Raw genomic sequence first — 19,675 nt, 5'->3', positions numbered from 1 at the left:
TGGCCAATGATAAAGTTCAATATTTACATTTTTGTTACTAGTGACAAATTACTAATGATGTTGTAGTAAATGGAACGGGACGTGTTGGTATTTCTGATCCAAGGTGCCCTAACTACACAGTCTGTCGCCCGGAAGATGAATAAGTAATAGAAACCCACAGAAACTGATAAAGAGCAGAAACCCCGCTAGTTATTTCCCTTCGTCGAGAATTGTGGAAAAGAAATCACAAAATAACTGAAAACGATCAAGAAACTTCTTACGTGAGCTTCAAACATCGTGCCTCCTGAAGGAACGGATTAATAGGACACGCTAAACATTCATGCCCAAGAAGACTACGATCCATGAAGTATGCGGCGAGCGCTTCACCACAGCGGGGAAAGAGCATGGTGGGATGGCGATCCTCAAGGTTCTTGATGACGGCGGCATGGATCTCCAAGGAGACAAGGAAGGAGCGGGAGACCTAGGCCAGGGAGCGACAGTCTCGCGGTTTTCCGGTGAAGAAGACCCTTTCGGCAAGGGATTGATCGACGGACTCAAAGACCTGATTGCCGGTGAAGCGGACGAACTTGAAATGGAAACGAGTTAGCAGATGATCTCGCAGACGTCGAAGGCAAGAGAACGGGATCGGGGAAAACGAATCTCGCTAGTCGTGGAAGCGCAGCGGAGACGGAGGCGGAAGAGGCGACGATCTAGAGGCGAGAAGATGGTCGAGAGAGGGGGAGGATGCGTCGAGGAGACCGGAGAGGAGAGGATTAATGCCGGATTGACAAAATGATGTTTGAAGCAAATATTTAAGGAAATAACACATAATAAAACTAATAACTGCTTGCTTGCTAATAATGTTTGTAAAATTAAAATAATAATTTACGTATTATTCACAATTATTGAAAATTTTCAAATATATCGATTAATCAACACAGACTAGTCAGCTTTGATTATGTTACGTTTACCGATATGTTTATGAGTCAAGGTCATATAAGTAAAGATATATATTAGTTGAGCATAAATTGGCATAATAAGAAATTATAATACACATATATTGATGCAATTCTTTTTATGGAATAAAAAAGTGTTTACACACATTCAATATTGTAAAATATATAGTTGGTTAAGTGTTTTTTAATCAAAAATAATGCAAACTTTAATATTTTGACGGAGAAATGATTTCGGGCTAATTTTATCGGTTAAATCGATTGACCCTTACTCTTCGTTTTTTTTTCTAATTAAACTTAAATATATTCAATAATTTTTTTTAATCAAATTTATATTTATATTTATGAAACGCTCGCAAAAACTTAATTAAATTATACTTATTTTTATATAATTTCAATTTAAATATAATCAAATCCAAATTTAAACCCTTTCAAATTATAATTCGATTCTATGTCGAATTCAAATTTGAATTTTATTTGAAATTTAACTTTAGCCAAATTTTTTTATATTTTCAACCTATAAATCAAATTCAAATATCACATGTATTTTTTAAATTTAAATTTAAATATTAATATTTTTATACTATTCGAGTCGATTTATTTACCTCTCGAGACTCAATGGTCAAACTCTCCTTGATTTTTCACTGTAGTGAAATTTAAAATTAATAAAAAAATAAAATTTTATAAATTGCATTTTATATCCATCTCTAGTCTATAGGTGGTTGAAGAGTCTTCCGTAAAAAAAAAAAATACTTCAGATGTTTCACACGATCAATTTTATAATCATCTATATAGAGAAATAAATCATGGAAGACTTTACCGTAATGCAGTGGCTCCTATACGAGGGAGATCTAGAAATTAACCCCGAGATTTTATATGACAAACTCCCATGTAGTGTCAGCTGTGGCAATCCGTGAGGACAAGGTTGAAGGGGGAAGAGCCTCTCATGGTATACTATGTGACGACCTTGCAAACATCGAATCTGCCACAAATAAAGTTAAAAGCACAATTATTGATTTAATTAATGTTTTTGATTCTAAGACAAGCAGCGTTGAGCGATTGCAAATAAAGTTAAAAAACATATAAATTATATTTATTATATAGTTAATTGTGTGACCGATCAGATAAAAACTTCATACGGCGAAGAATATTTTTCTCAACGACTCAAGGATGCTTCTTGTTTGTTCTTGGTCTCGTATTTCTCATGTTTTCTTCTCTTCCTGTCCTTTTTTAATTTCACATGTCTAGACCTTCTCTTACTCTTCATCCCATTGTCACTTCTTTGACTAGCACTTTGTTTCTTCCTCCTCATTCATCATCACAATTTTTTTTCTCGCTCTTTATTTCTTCTACAATGTTATTCGCCCTCGCAATTTAATGATAATAGTCGAGTTAAGGCTATTTCAAATCGTGTTGATTAACTTCGTAGTTAATTTGGTAGTCAATTAGAAATTTTTTTATATAAAATAATCACTCTCTATTGGAATTGAAGTTTAGTTGATTATAAAAAGGTTAATCGATTAGACAATAAATTATAGAATATTATTAAAATTTAATGGGAAATCTTTGAGTTAATGGAAGGAGATAACTTCCGTAAAAAAGTGGAATTCACTACCCAGCAACCCTGGATGAAAGAAGACAACAATATCATATAAGATTGATTAAAAAAATTAAATTAATTAAGTTAATATTACACGATCAACGTTTTAATCTATTGAAATTAAATAAAATAATTGTTTGTAGCCACTGTAACTGTAAGTACTAAAAAGTTACAAATCTTTACTTTGAAGCTTCGTTGACTCACACATATTTAATTTACTTAATTGTTTCAATATCATCTTAAAGTTTTTAATCTCGAGAAAAAAAAATGATAATATTTTTTTTTTTCAAAGATGGCTCATCTTTTCAGCCGTTGAATAGAAATTTATAAATTTCAAACCACGGTACAAGATATTAATAACATATTAATATCGTTTGTTTTATTGATATATATTTTATTTCTATTGCACGATTAATATTTAACCTAGTTTTTTTTAATTGCCTATTTTAGATTTTAACTATTAATACTTTATTTTTATTTTTTCTATTTTCGACGTGTTTATTTGTATGATTAATTGGATCTGAATATCTAAATTATATTAAAAAAAATCCCTCGAGCATGTAAAGACACAATTTAAAATTAATTATGATATACTATAAAATATTTTGATTCAGGGGTTTCAAATTTATTCAGCTGGTGAATTGAGAAGGTTGTTCACTTTGGTTATTTGAATATTAGATTATAATAAATAAATAAATAAATTGTCGAAATCACAAGAAGATTGTTCGCGATCAAAGTCGTCGACGGTTTCGTGACGATTCGTACCTTAGATCAAAAAGATACGATCGGTGAAACTCAGATCCATAATTGCTTTCGAAACTGAATGTTTTCGTTACAAAATATTACTTCCCCTAGAATCATACCTTCGTTTTCGTTCCGGTGGACTGTGAAGTAGTTATTTTTCTAGCTGGGGCCGGTTCATCTAACCAATCCTTTCAGTGGTAGAAAAGGCTAGTCTTAGGCGTTGATTTGGAGGTGCAGCATTGCAGAAGTTCTGGTTACCGCCGTTAAAACTAAGGACGGAGTTTCGGTAATCCCAAAGCATTCGCCTCGTTCATCTTCGCTTTCCCTTCTTTCATTCATGTTTCTCCTCCGCCTCCTTGCCATGACTTCCAGCCTCGAGTAGCGGTCAGGTTGATGGAGTTGCAAAAGGGTAAGCTCACCCGCACGCACTCCTCCATCCTCCGCTCTCCCACCGTCCGATCCTCCATCCACAGCCTCTCCTCCATCACCGCCGCCGATGACGAGGAGGAGGAGAAACCTCATCGCCCTCACCGCCGCCCGCCCTTCCGCCGCAACCCCCCGACGCATCTCCTCCTCCTCACGCTTCCCTTCGCCCTCATCTTCCTCCTCTTCCTCTACCTCCGCAATGATTCCCCCCTCTTCGCCAACGTCCTCCTCTTCTCCTCCCTCTTCACCGCCGCCTCGCTCGTCGCCCGCCGATTCGATCTCTTCCGTCGCGGAGCCACCGCGGTCCGCCGGGTCTCGTCCGTCGAATGGTCCATCGGCGGCGTGGAGAGGAAGGAGAAGCGAGCTGGAAGGCGGATCGTCCGCGAGGGGGTCGAGTTCTACAGCAATGGGGATTTCTACGAGGGCGAATTCCACAAGGGACAATGCAACGGAAGCGGTGTCTACAACTTCTTCGGCAAGGGGCGATATGAGGGCGACTGGGTCGACGGGAAGTACGATGGATACGGGATCGAGAGCTGGGCGAGAGGGAGCCGCTACCGAGGGCAGTACCGGCAGGGGTTGCGGAACGGGTACGGTGTGTATAAGTTCTACAGCGGTGATAGCTACGCGGGTGAGTGGGTCAGCGGGCAGAGCCACGGAGTCGGGACGCAGACGTGCTCCGACGGGAGTTGCTACTTCGGGGAATTCAAATGCGGAGTCAAGCATGGCCTCGGTTACTATCATTTCAGGCAAGTTTTTTGCTATCTTAAGTTTCTGTTCTTAGTTTACATCAATTCGCCACCGTCTTTGGTGCTGATTGTCTTTGGTTGGAAATTGATGAGTTTTCTATGTGATGCATTTGTCAATTACTGCTTTAGATTCGTTGCAATTAATCGAAAAAAGTATGTTGTCTTTGGTATTCTTCTCATTTTGTTTCTCCTATTCAAAGGCCTTTCTCATTGTAGAAAAGTTAGGTTCTTTTCCTTTTGATGGTTATGGGATTTATACGGCTTGACTTGAAAGAAAATTGTTCTTGAAAGCAAATAACTGAAAAGTAAAATTTGGGAAATTTCACTTGTTTTAGTCTGCTTCTTTTCGTTTAATCTTTCTAATACTTATTTGCTTCTCCTGTTTGCTACTGGTTTCCCACTCTACGATACTGTCCATGACGGAGTCACAGTAAATTGGTTGCTTCTAACATTGGAGCTTTGTGATTAAGTGTTTGCCAACATATTACATTGATGGTAATGGATATATTTTAGTAAAATCATTATCTCATGTTGCTTGTCCAAGCAATATGTTGACTATTTTCTGCTGACCCAATTTCTTGTTGGTTGAGTTATTGATGTTCTTCCTGGTATAGGTCTTTAGTTTTCTGTCAATCGTTTAACTTCTGCATTGGAGGTAAAAAGTACATCAACATAAAAATTATTTTACTTTGGTAGCTCTACTTTTTTTTTTTTTGTCACTTCTAGTATATGGTAAACTAGTTAGAATTTTATTTTCCTCCCTGTCTAAGAAGAATTTTCCCATTTTGCCAAAGCTCATCTTTCTTTTAGTTTCTTTCCTTGTTTTTTCAAAGCCTAGTTTCTTGTTGGTATTACTTTCGTCTCAGCTCCATTGAATATCATTCCCTTGAAAAATGTATATGATTCTTATTGAAACTTCACTATGTGACCATAGTAATTGGTTTGCTTGGTGAAGTAATACACGATTGATAGGAAGACCTGTCTTGGGTGTAGGAATGGCGACAAGTATGCCGGGGAGTACTTCGCTGACAAGATCCATGGCTTTGGTGTTTATCATTTTGCTAACGGCCATTGCTATGGAGGATCATGGCACGAAGGCAAGAAGCAAGGTCTCGGAATGTACACTTTTCGAAGCGGAGACACGAGATGCGGAGACTGGGATGCTGGAGTTCTAAAGACCCCCCTTGCTCCATCAGATCCCACTGTTCAGTTTGTTGTTCAGGTATTCGAATGCTCACTCATCTCTCCACTAATTTGCTTCTATTCATCGTAGTTCTTCTGAAAACTAGCTGAATTTTAATGTAGGCTGCTCGGAAGGCTGCAGAAAACTCAATGCTGGTTCCGAGGGTAGATTCACAAGTAAACAAAGCAGTTGCAGCCGCAAACAGAGCAGCCACTGCTGCTCGTGTTACTGCAATAAAAGCCGTACAAAATCGGATCGATGGCAGGTTTTGCGACACCCATGTTTAAGATTGTTTTGACTGTACATTTTGCTAACAAAATCTCAGGAGCTTTCGGCCAGGTAGGGAATTACTCAACTAGTTACTCAAGTCAGAAGCTAGGAGAGTAGTTGGCGATAGTTAACACAAATTATGGTAATCCTAATTTGTTAAAATATACATACACATCTGATTTGAGTATGAATTTTCATAGCAACTTCTGCAATTTCTGAGCTTGTTTTTCTAGTCACTGTTGATTGTGTTTGTACTTGCAAATGATAAAGCGAGGCTCGTACTTTCACATTCTTACCCACTCAAATCAATCCTTTCAGTCTTGGAGTCGTTTATACTCGATCAAATCATGCAGTATTCTAACATTTCGCTATTGTAGCATGTGGTGGCCCGCTCGATCTTTCGAATCTCATAAGCATTCAAAGGTTGAATGAATGGTGAGAATAGAAGAAATGATCTCTCTCCAGTCTCCACGCAACAACTCTCACCTGTATTTCCTCTTTCTCCCTTTTGAACGCATGGTGGAGTCATTATTGCACGGTTTCATTCTTTTTTGCATCAGTGGATTTCTTGCGTGTCATGTCTTTGGAGCTACATGGCCTGCAGCCTTGTTTTCATCTTTGCTCATGGTCTTTCTCGTCTGCTGTCGTTCTATTTTTGGCTTGTAGTTTTTGGTGCTTATGTTAGATGTCGTTGTTTGGCATTGAGCATCACGAGATTGCCGACCCAATCTAGTACGTTGTATTAGAGTTTGAGCCAGAATCCTAGAACACTTTGCACTAGAGAAATACATTTTCTGGAGTTGTTTTGTAGTTGGTGTTGACCGAGTTCACACAGAGAGGAAAAAAAAAATCGGCTTAGTTGGATCGCATCGAATATAGTCAACCAAATTAATTTAATCTTCACATTTTGTTTATTATAAAATATATGTATCTATTAAAGTCCTTAGGCAACATTATTATATATGTATCATTTTGCATATTGCTACTTAAAAGTTTAGTTTATTGTATAAATACATTATTCTAAACTATATAATTTTGAGTAAATATCATTAGCAAGCCGATCTGTGTCAGAGTCAGAATTTAAATTTTTAATTGACAATATTGTCTTTTCACTTTAAACATTATGTGGAGTACATAAAAATGTGTTTTAAAAAATAAATTGTAGCATTTTTTAATATTTGGTATTATGTAAAAGTCTATATATATCAAGGTAAAATATGGGCATTTTGGAGGAAAACTTTCTCTCAAAATAAATGGAAGTTACTTTCTCCACATATTAGTGAGTTTTTTTGCCCTTGTTTGTAGTTCACACTTCATTTACAAATCCTTTATGCTAGTCTATGAATCTTTTTCTACTTTAATGCCCTTCTTTACTAGCTTTGTTTTGTTCAATGTCCTTTGCTTTTGCTCTTGAGCTTTCTTTGATTTGTTCAAATCCACTAAAGCTCTAATCATTTATCTTAAAAGAAAATTAACTAATTTTTATTTATATTCATATATTTTTAATGAACCATCACACTTGTTAATAGAGGTGATTCTATTAAAGTAACAAGAATGTGGTCCTCCTTCAAAGATCAAGAAAATCATAGCAAAGTCATTGGTAGATAGAATAGAAGAGTCAAATCACGTTATTCTAATTCCATAGGCCTTTTCTCAACCCACTAGAAGCCTAGAAACAATAGAAATAAGCACCGTGTGTTTTTTTTCCTTGTAGATAGAGTTGGAAATAAGTTGAGACATATTGCTATAGCTTGAGAAGAAAAAAAGCAGCAAAACGTTCTACTAAAGATTGAGATGGATGTCTTCGCAATTAATGAAAACAGTGGTTGTTGGAGGAGAGATCACGGCAGGAATGTCAAATGTGGTAGTTGGAAACAAGCTTCAAATAGGGATTTTTCAAAGTTCTTTTTTCAAAGATTATAATAATGAATGAGGCAATGTCTTCTCCTGTAGTGGTCAATTATAATTTCTTATTCATCTTCTCACAGATGATCATGAGGCTGATCACATAGAGCCGTTGAAATGATAAATTTCACCTTTTGTTAAAAAAAAAAGTCGCGGTCAATTTAGCATTTGCCGCAATAATCATATCAATTTAATTTTAAGTTTGGTTTAAGAAAAAAATCTTTATGTTTATACTTTTCACTAACGTGAAGGACATACAAATAAACATATATTTTTAAAATTAGAATCTTTATGTTTATTTATTTACCGAATAAATTTAGGATATAATTTATATATAAAATATTCATCCCTGTAAAATAAATAAAATCTTTTATTATCAATAGCAGACATGTAAGCATGGTAACTATTTTTTTAGTTAACTTATATAAAAAAATGTATTTAAAAACAAATATATGAAAATATTTATTTAGGTATATTCATAATTTTAAACACATTTACTTAACATATAATTTATTCCATGAAATAAAGTTATCAAAGTATGTTTAACGAAATGAGTATATTCATTTTTAGTTAAATAAGAAAATTTATTGAAATAAACTTTTACAAAGCTAAAACTAATTCTTTAATTGCATCAAATAGTATTATTATACTCGAGTGCAAATTTTATAAATACATGTATAACTGTGTGTGTATGTGTATATGTATTACCTATATAATATAAATACATGTCTAATAGATTAGGCCCGACTCGAGTAGCTGTAGCTTCTCTGTGTGACGCTCTGTGTAACTAACCCTATTCTTAAACCCGTCTCCGGCCTCCCGCTACTAAAGGAGGCGGCGACAGCGGCGGCAAGATAATGGCGGAGGATGCGATTCTAGGTTTCCTCCAGTCTAACGACGAGATCGTTGACTCTCATGAATTCGCCTCCGGCTTAGGGATCGACCATACTGAGCTTGAGAACGTCATCAAGCGGCTCAATGGCTTCGAGATCGTCGATGCGCAGGTCTTCTAACGTCTGATCCCTTCTGTCAATGCCCCCCTCCAAATTGGCCCTCCATGAGTTTTTTTGGGAGCGATTTCTTACCGTGTTTTCCTGCAGGATTTTAAGAAGGACAATTATCTGCTTACCGAAGAGGGCAAGCGGTATGCTGTGGAAGGGTCACCGGAAGTTAACTTCTTTTTAGCCGTGCCTCCGGAGGGCATCTCCCTTGCAAATCTCAAGGTGAGTGTTGCTTATTTGTTGAAAATTTAGTCGCTGAGACCGAACTGTTTGTAGTGATTGGGGAGGTTGCAATCTTTGAAGTTGTGTTGCTTGCATTGGTCATCGTCATTTCCTGTTCATTTGATTTGGCTGTTGGTTCAGGTAAAATTGGACCCAAAAGTATTCAGTATAGGATCATCGTGGTCTAAAAAGAACAACTGGATTGAAATTGCCAAGGGATCTGTAACAAGGAAGGTATAGTGGATTTTGCTGTCGTATCCTTCATCTCCAATAGCCTTTCTGTTTGTTATCTTCAATATATGTTGCACGTACACACAATTATTTCCAAATGGTAGCCAGGACTTTCTCTGCATTATATGCTTGTGGCACCCTAGCTTAGCCCCACACAATGAATTGTGGACTAATAAAAAATCTTTATAAAGACGGATAAGCTACTACCAACTTAGGCTCAAACATTTCGGGGCAATGGTTGAACCTGATAAGTTAACGTGTCTCTTTTCTAGTGCGTCATGATAATTGGTATCAAATTGGACCTAATCCTAGGCACGGTCAGATTTTAGAGAGGGTTGCCTGCATGATATGCTTGTGACATCCTAGTTTTTCCATGCAATGAGATGGCTAAGAAAGAAGTCTGTAAGGCTACATGAGCTACTATGCTTGCCTAAGCATTTTGGATTAGTGACTGAGCTAACAAGTTAATGAGCCATTATTTTCGTTTCATTTAATTTGATAATGACTATTGAAAAAGGACGCGTGTTAAGTTGCTAGCCAACGTGAATGTTCAACGAATGAATCCATTAAACTATTGTACTAATATTAGGATGTCTTCGTAAGGAATGCGTTGCAGTATCTGACTGTAACGTCTTGGCAAGGACCGCTGCATCTACATGAGAACTTAGATGTAATGTTAAATATGTAAGAGATCTCACACCATAGAAGAATGTAATGATAGTGTCTCAAGGGAAATTATATGGAGAATTATAGAAAAAAAAAGAAGTTAGTATGGCGTATATTGAACTAATTAAAGATATGTATGAGAATATAATGACAAAAGTGAAGACTTCAGGCGGATTAATTGAAACGTTTCCCATAAAGATAAAGTTACATCAAGGATCAACTCTAAGTCTTTATCTTTTTACACCAATCATGGATAAACTCACCGGACACATCCAAGATACAATACCACGGTGCACGTTGTTTGCAGATGATATTGTTTTGATAGATGAGACACGTGAAAGTATAAATGCTAAAGTTGAATCTTGGCAGAAATACTAGAAATGAAAGGGTTTAGGCTTAATAGAATAAATACATAATATATGAAATTTAAGTTCAACAATATTAGGCGTAATGAGACAATTGTTAAGATAGGAGATGATGAGTTGTTTGTAACTGAAAGTTTTAAATATTTAAGATCATTTTTATAAAAGGATGAAAGGATTGAGAGATGTCTTACATCAAATACAAGCGGGATGGTTGAAATGGAGAAGAGTGTCAAGTGTTCTTTGTGATCGTAAAGTACCTCTAAGACTTCAAGGAAAGTTTTATAAAGTGGTTAGACTAGCTATGTTGTATAGAACTGAATGTTGGGCAATGACTCGAATACATGAGTAGAAGATGAGAGTTACAGAGATGAGGATGTTAATGTGGATATGTGGACATATAAGAATGGATAAGATAAGAAATGAAAATATTAGAGAAGTTGCACCTATTAAGGGAAAATTCTGGGAGACGTTTAAGATGGTATGAATATGTATGTAGACGATAATAAATGCTTTAGTTAGGCGATGTGAAACTATAACAAATGTGCATATTAAACGAGGAAGAGAAAGATAAAAAAAGATTTGGTTAGAAATAATAAAACAAGATAAAATTTATTTAAATATAAATGATGATATAGTAGGAGATAGAGCTCGGTGACGTAGAAGGATCCATATAACTAACCTCACCTAGTGGGATAAGGCTTGGTTGTTATTGTTACTGTAATGACTATTGATATTAGAGAAGAATTAATTTTAGATATAATAAGTTATTGAAAAGTGTTGCATGATGGTGTGCTACCATTGGACATCACATGCTGCCTACTAGAAAAAATTTAGGCAATAAGTTGGACTGTGGGTCTTGATATGGACGTCAAGATTTAATTGATGCCATATTAATTATGACACTCTAGTTTAGTTCGGCTGATAAAGAAGCTTTAAAAGGACGAATGAACTATTATTAACTTGGGTTTAAGCATTTGAGTTAGTGATTATTTTTAAAAAGTCAATGAGTTGGTTGTCTCATTTAAGTGAGTTGTGATAGTGCTAGTACTTTTTCATGTTTGTTTTTTCTAAGTATTAGTTTTTTCATCTATGCTAATATCTAGAGCAATTAGTGTAGCTCCAACTGATAATAAAATGAGAGAAAATAGGATAAGATGGCATTAAGATATTAAAAAAAAACCCAGTAGATTCTACTGTGAAGAAAATAAATGTATTAGATTAGAAGGTGTGAGTGGCAGAGGGAGATAAAAAAAATAGTTAACGTAATAAAAAAAATACTTGATTTGAATATTACAAGTGATATTTCTTTACATAGAACTCAGCAGAAGGAATATACTTTATGTATAGACCCCAAATAATTGGAATAATTATGGCTTGATGATGATGATTAATCTTAATTTCTATGACATTTCTAGGCATTTAAAATGAAACATGTTCTAGTTGTAAACAAGTTGTTTTGGTAAACCAAATGGATGTTATGGTATTATACTACTTAAATGGTTATCCAAACTGGTCAAAATTTTGAGTAAATTGGATGCTAGTAACTAGGCACCCAATCTTCCTGTAGCTTTTTTGTTTCAATTATTTGCCTGACCATGTACATGCAATTTGCACTTGTTAGTTTTAATTGGACTTTCTTGTCAGGGGCCTTATTGTCTGTCACATAAAAATATTTTCAAACCAAGCCACGATCAAAATGTTTTATATTCCTTTGAACCCTTTTACAGTACACCTTGTTATATTTACTCTCTTGTTTAATGCCTTTTATAGGTTGATGCGGTTGAGGACAAAGTCAAGGATTTGCTAAAAGGAATTGAAGACGGAAAGGTTCATATAACATACTTATGTGTTTTATTTAACTGTCTTTAGTTAATTTAATAATTTTTATTTTAAAAAAGCAGAATTCCTTTCATTCTGTCAAAGCTATGTCTCAATAATGCGTTTTTCTCTTTGAATTTTCATATCTAAAATTTATGTAAGGATGATCCATTTATTTCAGTAAAATTTTTTACTGGGGTTCTTTGCTTTTGTCAGAAAATAAATTTTCAGATTGCTTATGATGGTGAATAGTTTTGCACATGAGTTATGCTGATAATTTACTTGCTTTGTAGAATTTCATTCAATTCCATTATTTTGAATGTTGGACAAAAGCAGTGTTTGATGTCAAGATGTATACGATTAGTGGCAGTGGTATATAAGTATTTACTAGGAATTAAATGCAAACTTCAACTTTTATCACTTGTTCTGGTTATTTTGTTTGAAAACTGTTTTGATCCAAGACAACTGGATGTATATTAACTGAAACATTAACTTCCTCAAAAATAGTTGGAAGTCTCTTTTCAGTTCTCTATGAAAAGGGTAGATGTTTATAATTATGAAGAATTACTTTAAAGATACACGATCTGATTTTTTAAGAGCCCAATTAGAAGAGAGATATTTAGAAAGAGAGGGGATGATGTGCTTTCTGGAGTTCCTTTTACATTATAGTTTTGGTTCTCAATCTAGATGTACTAGATATTTGCCACATCCTTCTCAATCTGTTATGTAAATAATTCTTTATTCAGCTTTCTTTATGCTTATACTCCCAAGTTTGGATAAATTTTGTGTCTTGTTTTTGCTAATTAGTGAGGACTGAGTCATGACTATCATATTTTCTTGTCGTTGTCAAGTTTTCTGTCCCAAAAAACGTATTAGGCAGTTAAAATTGGGATTGTTTGATTGGGGATAAACTGGCAATGCAAGTTGCACATCAATTAATAGCTGGAGGATCAAAGTCCTATATGGTTTGCAGTAGATTGATGTGTGTATTTTGTAATGTTAGTGATACTTACACTATTTTGATATATCATTAATCACTTTTTGGTCTCTAGTGCATATTGTTATATGGTTGGTAAAAATATTCACATACAATTATGAACTTACAATTTACATTTGTTATATATGGAAATAAAATTTGGCATAGCTCCCATCGTTGTAAATGTCATGTTCAAACCTTTTAATTTTGCTCTTTGTTCATTAAGGAAACTAAGTTGGTATGTTAATGCATTTCTATATGACCAGTTGCACATTCTTTTGTATTGTTGAATCATTAGATCAAATTTTATTAATATCCTATTAGTGTTCTAATCTCTTGTCCTAATTGGAGTTGCTAAAATGTGCTTACAGTTTGTTGATGGGAATGATGTTGAAGAACTGTTGAAAAGAAAGCTTATCGGCAAACAGTAAGAAATATTTCCTTGTCGATTGCTTTGACTTTCTATTCGTCTAGAAAAGGTTGAGGCTTCATGTGTGAGGAGAAAATTATTTACCTAGGTCCTTGTTAGTTGGTGAGTTCAATGACAGTATCCTCCAATTTTTGTACTTTCATTTTTGTGTTTTTGGTACTTCTTTTAAAGGGTACTTAATTCAGACTACTTTATAATGAAGTCCCCCCTCCCCTGCAAAATAAATAAATAAAAGTAAATATAAAAGACTAAAAATAATAATAATAATAATACTTAAAGAACTATAATTTCTTGAATTGATGGTGATATTGCCATAATTGTTTCCATTTTCTCTTTTGACTAACATACTGGTTCTATTTTCCTCATGCAACTTTTTCTAATGCTCCTTGGAAAGAATAGCTAGGAAGCAATGACTACTATATCTTGTTAAAGATTTTGTTTTGGGTGTCTTCTTGGCACTGAATATGACTTTGGTAGATTGGGCATATCAGGAAGTACACTGAAACAATCTCAATTTGATTTTATTTTGTCTTTCAGAATCCTATTAAGCAGATGGAGAATCCTATGCATGTCAACTATGTACTTGTTTGTATACACTATGTGGTCGCCTTCATCTTTGTGCTTCCACAGTTATATTTTTGGTAGATCTAATTCTGCCATTATGTGTAATTGTATAGTTTTTCACTTGATTTTTGTTCTTCTTACAGGACTTGGAGGGGTTACAAATTAAGAAAAGGTCCCAAGTATGTTTCAAAAAGGAAAAAAGCAGCAACTGATTTGACTCGAGAACATCTACAAAAGTACCTTCCTCGTGCTCTTGATTTTAAATTTTCTTTATTTTCTCAGATTTGATTGTATTTTAGTTCAGAAGCATTTTTGAAGTTTATATTTCTTTGCATGTGGTATATTCTTTTCACTGTTTTGATGCTTGTTAAAATGTTAGTATGTTTCTGATATGAAATTCTTGAACACATTTTATTCTATCCATGACTGTATTATTCATATTAGAGTTGAACTTTTGGTCATTTGTTCAATAATTTTTGAGGTATCTCTCTTGCTGTTTTGTGGTAAATATTCCGCATGTGGTAGTCAGAACCAGATCTATGGTATTTCGTCTATAGTAATTACTTGTTAATTTCTGTCATATTATTTCCATTTTATTTGGACATGATAGTCCTTTGCACTCCAATTTGTTTTCTTTGCGCAACTACAAGCAAGTTTGCTCTATTACTCTCTGGATAAACTATTCCGCGGTGGTTTTTATTGATTGCATGTTCTTCTGCATCTAGATGGGGTTTTGGCTCTGACTGCTTGATCTTGATTTTGCTAGCTTTTCTTGTATGTCTTAAAATTTTCTAAGGTTCCACACCAATTTTGTTTAGATATCTTTTACATCTTTGATCTTTTTTGAGTGCAAGAAAGATTTCATATTTTGTTGTTTCTTATTTTTCTTCTTTTCTGTTGAAGGGGTGACTGGAAGGATCTAGAGTTCAAAGAGTACAATCTTAATGCTCAAGGGCAACCAATTCAAATTGGCTACTTGCAACCTTTGCTAGAGGCATGGTTCAAATCATCCTTACATACTTTATTAAGATGGTTGATATTTGATTGTTATGATAGAGTAAAATGAAAACTAGGTTCCTATTTTTAACTTTTAATTTTTGTTTATTTATTTATATGTTTGTTACATACTTCAATAAAGGCAAGGGGTCATGGTTAATTTTGTGAATCTTTCATAATCGTGATACTTGTAAAATGGTTGTGCAAGATTTAAGATAGTTTTTAGCTAACACCAAAATTATCAAATGCACAGGTCCGTGTATGCAAGATTTACTATATGGCATAAAATTTCAATTTCTCCTGAACCTTTTGAATTTCTCATGCACAGGTCCGTGAGGAAATTCAAAATATCTTCTTACAAATGGGGTAAACAAAATTTTGGATTTCTCCTTCTCTACAAATGCTATTGTTATGGGCTCATGATTTGAAATATTTTTCCTGCAGTTTTGAGGAGATGCCAACAAATAACTTTGTTGAGAGTAGGTAAGTTCATGTTTAACTTCTCAGCCTAGTTAGTCCTTTTCTCTAGTTGATATCATTGGAAACAGAATCTTTTTTTTTTGTCTGATAAAAGTTTGAGAAGATAAGTCTGCAAAAATAGTAGTTGAATTTGATGCCTGGATCAGGCTGAGTTACTTATTTAACAAAACATACTTGATAATTAAGAAATTGGTATGAATAATAATGTATTGTTTGACTCTTATAGTGGTATTTCACTAGATAATGCACTACATATGAAAATGAACACCAAAAAAATATGTTTGAATTCATGCATTCAGTATTGCAATCAATCTGTTTCCATGTAGCATGCACTTATATTGGGTTGTGTCTAATGAGAAAGTTAATTATGTCTATGAAGCATTTATACTTTGAATGAATCGAACTCTTTTACATAGTGTTCATAAGAGTTCTAAATATATTTTCCTCAAAAATTTTTGGCCGCTTTCAGTATTAATTGTGTGTAAAAAATTCAGATTCCTTGTAGATAGATGTTTAATACTTTGTGATCAATCACTTCTTAATGGAATTTGTGCCCCTTTTTTTCACTTTTTTCTTGCAGTTTTTGGAATTTTGATGCTTTATTCCAGCCACAGCAGCATCCTGCACGTGATTCACATGATACTTTCTTTCTTAAAGGTTGAATGTTGATGTGAAATCCATCTCTTATTGTCACCTATGCCCTTCAAATTTGCTGATAGTTGCAAGATTAATTATTTTCTACAGCTCCTGCCACCACAAGGGATTTACCTGAAGATTATGTTGAGACGGTGAAACGAGTTCATGAAGTTGGTGGTTATGGATCCAAAGGGTATGCTATTTTTTGTTCTTTTATGCATATCCTCTAATTGCTTACGAGATCTTTCCTTTTCCAGCTATGGATATGATTGGAAAAGAGATGAAGCAGACAAGAATTTGCTTCGGACACACACAACTGCAGTTTCCACAAGAATGCTATACATGCTTGCTCAGAAGGTGTTTCTATCCTCTTTTTAATGCTTTTAAATTCACTACTTGTGTTGCTGAAATTCTTATTTGAGATTCCTTATTCATTCTCTGCATTACAAACCAAGTTTAATTTGCATCACACAGTATTCAGTTACTTCTGCTATAACTCGGGGCATTCCATATGCCAATTAATGTCATCAGACATATTAACTAAACTTGTAGCAATTATGTAAATCCTAAGTTCCAATTATATCATATAATGTTTATGTATCATTCATTCTTGTTGCTATTGTCTTTTGTAATATCATAGTTGCTTTATGTAGCATAATGAAGATATATTTGTAAGAATTCTAAGAGAAATACTTAGTGCAACAGAGGAAAAATATTCTAGATGCATTTTATGTTGGAGAAAGTATTGTTTTGTGCAAATATGTATTGGTTGATGATGATATTTCACTTGTAGCGCCTGGTCATGACTTGATGAAATAGTTAAATTTCAGCTTATCCCTCATATCCACAACCCTTTAATCAGATAAAAATCTTGCACATACAAATATAATGGTATACTCTTGTCAAACTTCTCTTTTGATGCAAAAAACACTGATACTCTGGTAATGCACAAAAGTTGACATCTATCGCTTTGATAGTGAAACTAGAGTTGAGATATTAAATTGGTTAGTTGTCAATTTAAAGGTATGTTTCTAATCAACTGCATAGGTTCTAATTACTTTTCAGATTATACATGTGTTACAACAACTATAAGTTGTTTCTAGATCAATCCTCACATCCCTAGTTTTCTATATAACGTATTTGGATTTGGATCCTTCTTGTTAATGATGATGTAATCATATTTCTAGTTGCCACTGACAATTACTTCTAACTATGAAATTCTTGCTAAACTCACAACTCACTCCCAGGATCAACATATAGTGTTGTACCTGTTGAATTTGTTCAAATTCTTGAATTTGAACTACTTAATTCATATTCATTTTTTTTGTTGCCTGTGTTGACATTTCTTTTTGTATGCAGTTAGACATTCAGTTTGATGTATCATTATTATCTGAGTTTACGTGAGTTTGAGATGATTGCTATCCCATATTGCTCTATTATTTATTTATTTGCTTCAAAATATTTATATGTAGTTAACATTTAATGTTTGTGGATTTTTAAGTTCTTGTTTATTGCTTGGATTCATTTTGTGATCCATAGTAACTAGTCTCTTCCTTATTCAGAAACCTTTCACACCAAAGAGATACTACTCTATTGATCGTGTATTTCGCAATGAAGCAGTTGATAGAACTCATCTTGCAGAGTTCCATCAGATAGAAGGTATTGATTTACAGTTTTTAGACCATCATATCTTGGCAGGACAATTGTAATTTCATACGAGGTGCGTTTTTAATCATCATTATTTGTAAGTCATTAAACATTTCACTCTTCTTTTTTGGTTATTAGGGCTCATCTGTGACCATGGACTCACACTTGGTGATCTCATTGGGGTATTGGAGGACTTCTTTGCACGCCTTGGTAAGAAAACAATGCAGGGAACTCTTTCATTATTATTAGTGGTCTTTTTGCTATTGTCTTGTGTATCTTTGCATGTGTAACTATTAGATAGTTAAACTAATTGTTTGATGGAAGTAGGTTGACTTGTTGATAATATTATACTGGCAACACATAATTTCTTTATCCCAAAATCCAATGTTTTTGAGCATATGTATAGTTGCTCCTGGAGTGGCAAATAGGGCTGATCATAATTCATGAGGATCCAGATTTTTTTTTTTTTTTTGCTATTTCCAGATTCTAGTTTTTACAGCATTCATATGCTTATTCTTTTTCTTCCACCGTCTTTGCTAGCAATAATACTTTTTCCAACATCTTTTAACTGTAAAGCACCTTTGCACGAGTTTAGCTGAAGCATAAATTTTTGGGCATTGTTTATCTTTCTTAAAGTAGAGTTATTATCGTTCTTTTTTAGGCATGTCAAAGCTCCGTTTCAAACCAGCGTACAATCCGTACACTGAACCAAGCATGGAAATCTTTAGGTACTAAATTCTGTTCACGATTTGTTACTCAGAAAGTCCCAATCTTGTCTGATCTGGTTCTCTCTCTCAGCTATCATGATGGTTTGAAGAAGTGGGTTGAGGTTGGGAACTCTGGCATGTTCAGACCAGAAATGCTACTTCCGATGGGGCTTCCTGAGGATGTCAATGTTATCGCATGGGGACTCTCCCTTGAAAGGTATGTTTTTATGCTCTTTATTCATTATAATGCACTTGTCCAATTGGTTAGAAAGCAATTCATCTAGCTTATTTAGGCTGTTTCAGAATCATGTTTCCCACATTTGTTGTCAACAGTCTGTTTTATTTGCGTCTCTATAGAGGCCGATTCTGTTGTTGACTTCATGCTGACCTTTTCACTTCTCTAATCTGTTCCTTTGCCCCTGAACACTGTTGCTTATCTCTCTAAAGAAATCTATGCTCTACACAGCTAATAAGCAATTTGTTGTTGGTCCCATCACTTGGATCTATGGCACAACTTTTTTCTTCTTCTTCTTCTGGAATAGATGTATTTTTTAATTCTTATATTTACCATTATACCGTGTAACCCAGGCCGACGATGATCTTGTATGGAATTGACAACATCAGAGATCTCTTTGGACCAAAGGTATAGAAACACCATAAAAGCATGATATCAGTCGCTAGAGAATTGTGGGGGTTAAAACATAACTATCGTTGGTTTCAGGTTGATTTCAATGTTATAAAGAGCGGGCCTATATGCAGATTGGGGCTGCAGTAAATCACCACAGCATCCAATGCAACCCTTTTACCATATAGTATCAGTGGACCGGTGTTTTGTTTCCTTTTCATTTTTGTTTGTTCTGATACAAAAGATGTTTTTCAAAGACATTTTTATGCTAGATTTGCTAATGAAGACTACACAGTGGAATTTACTAGGTCCATTTTGTTTGTTTAAAGGGTCAAAGAGGTGATATTTGGGTTCATAAATTAGTTACTATGGTCCGAAGATTGAAATCATTGTACTTTTTCGCATTCAATTTAATTCCGTTCATTTAGTTTTTTGTTCCTTGTTTTTGTGGATTAATTTTGAATGGATGATTTTTCTTATAATATACAATTCATTTAATTTA

At 34.5% G+C, this 19,675-nt stretch overlaps 3 protein-coding genes across 3 annotated transcripts in view; 2 read left to right on the top strand and 1 right to left on the bottom strand.

Annotated features, from left to right (window-relative positions):
• LOC141837383 (uncharacterized) overlaps positions 1-742 on the bottom strand; it is a 95,084-nt gene extending 94,342 nt beyond the window's left edge. The window contains exon 1 of the mRNA XM_074724797.1: positions 261-742. Coding sequence (XP_074580898.1) covers positions 261-275 — 15 coding nt within the window. The 5' untranslated portion in view covers positions 276-742. The remainder of the gene's footprint in view (positions 1-260) is intronic.
• A 2,848-nt stretch (positions 743-3,590) lies between these two features.
• LOC141839238 (uncharacterized) lies at positions 3,591-6,174 on the top strand. The gene is made up of 3 exons (XM_074726941.1): positions 3,591-4,451; positions 5,445-5,673; positions 5,757-6,174. Exons 1-3 carry the CDS (start codon positions 3,670-3,672, stop codon positions 5,919-5,921), a joined length of 1,176 nt encoding a protein of 391 aa, XP_074583042.1. The 5' UTR covers positions 3,591-3,669; the 3' UTR covers positions 5,922-6,174.
• Positions 6,175-8,612: 2,438 nt separating this feature from the next.
• On the top strand, positions 8,613-19,606 carry LOC141840634 (phenylalanine--tRNA ligase alpha subunit, cytoplasmic). The gene is made up of 18 exons (XM_074728682.1): positions 8,613-8,813; positions 8,910-9,032; positions 9,174-9,266; positions 12,065-12,121; positions 13,460-13,515; positions 14,226-14,318; positions 14,986-15,076; positions 15,407-15,444; positions 15,523-15,561; positions 16,139-16,215; positions 16,303-16,387; positions 16,452-16,551; positions 17,757-17,853; positions 17,980-18,051; positions 18,503-18,569; positions 18,640-18,765; positions 19,137-19,191; positions 19,270-19,606. The coding sequence occupies exons 1-18, from the start codon at positions 8,667-8,669 to the stop codon at positions 19,321-19,323; spliced, it is 1,470 nt and encodes a 489-aa protein (XP_074584783.1). The 5' UTR covers positions 8,613-8,666; the 3' UTR covers positions 19,324-19,606.
• Positions 19,607-19,675: the final 69 nt, after the last annotated feature.

The sequence above is a fragment of the Curcuma longa genome, chromosome 11, assembly GCF_044706935.1.
Source record: "Curcuma longa cultivar G26 ecotype Majalengka, Jawa Barat chromosome 11, ITB_CL_G26_1.1, whole genome shotgun sequence".
NCBI classification, from domain to species: domain Eukaryota; kingdom Viridiplantae; phylum Streptophyta; class Magnoliopsida; order Zingiberales; family Zingiberaceae; genus Curcuma; species Curcuma longa.
Note: the sequence above shows the minus strand (reverse complement) of the source record. Positions and strands in the feature narration are given on the sequence as shown.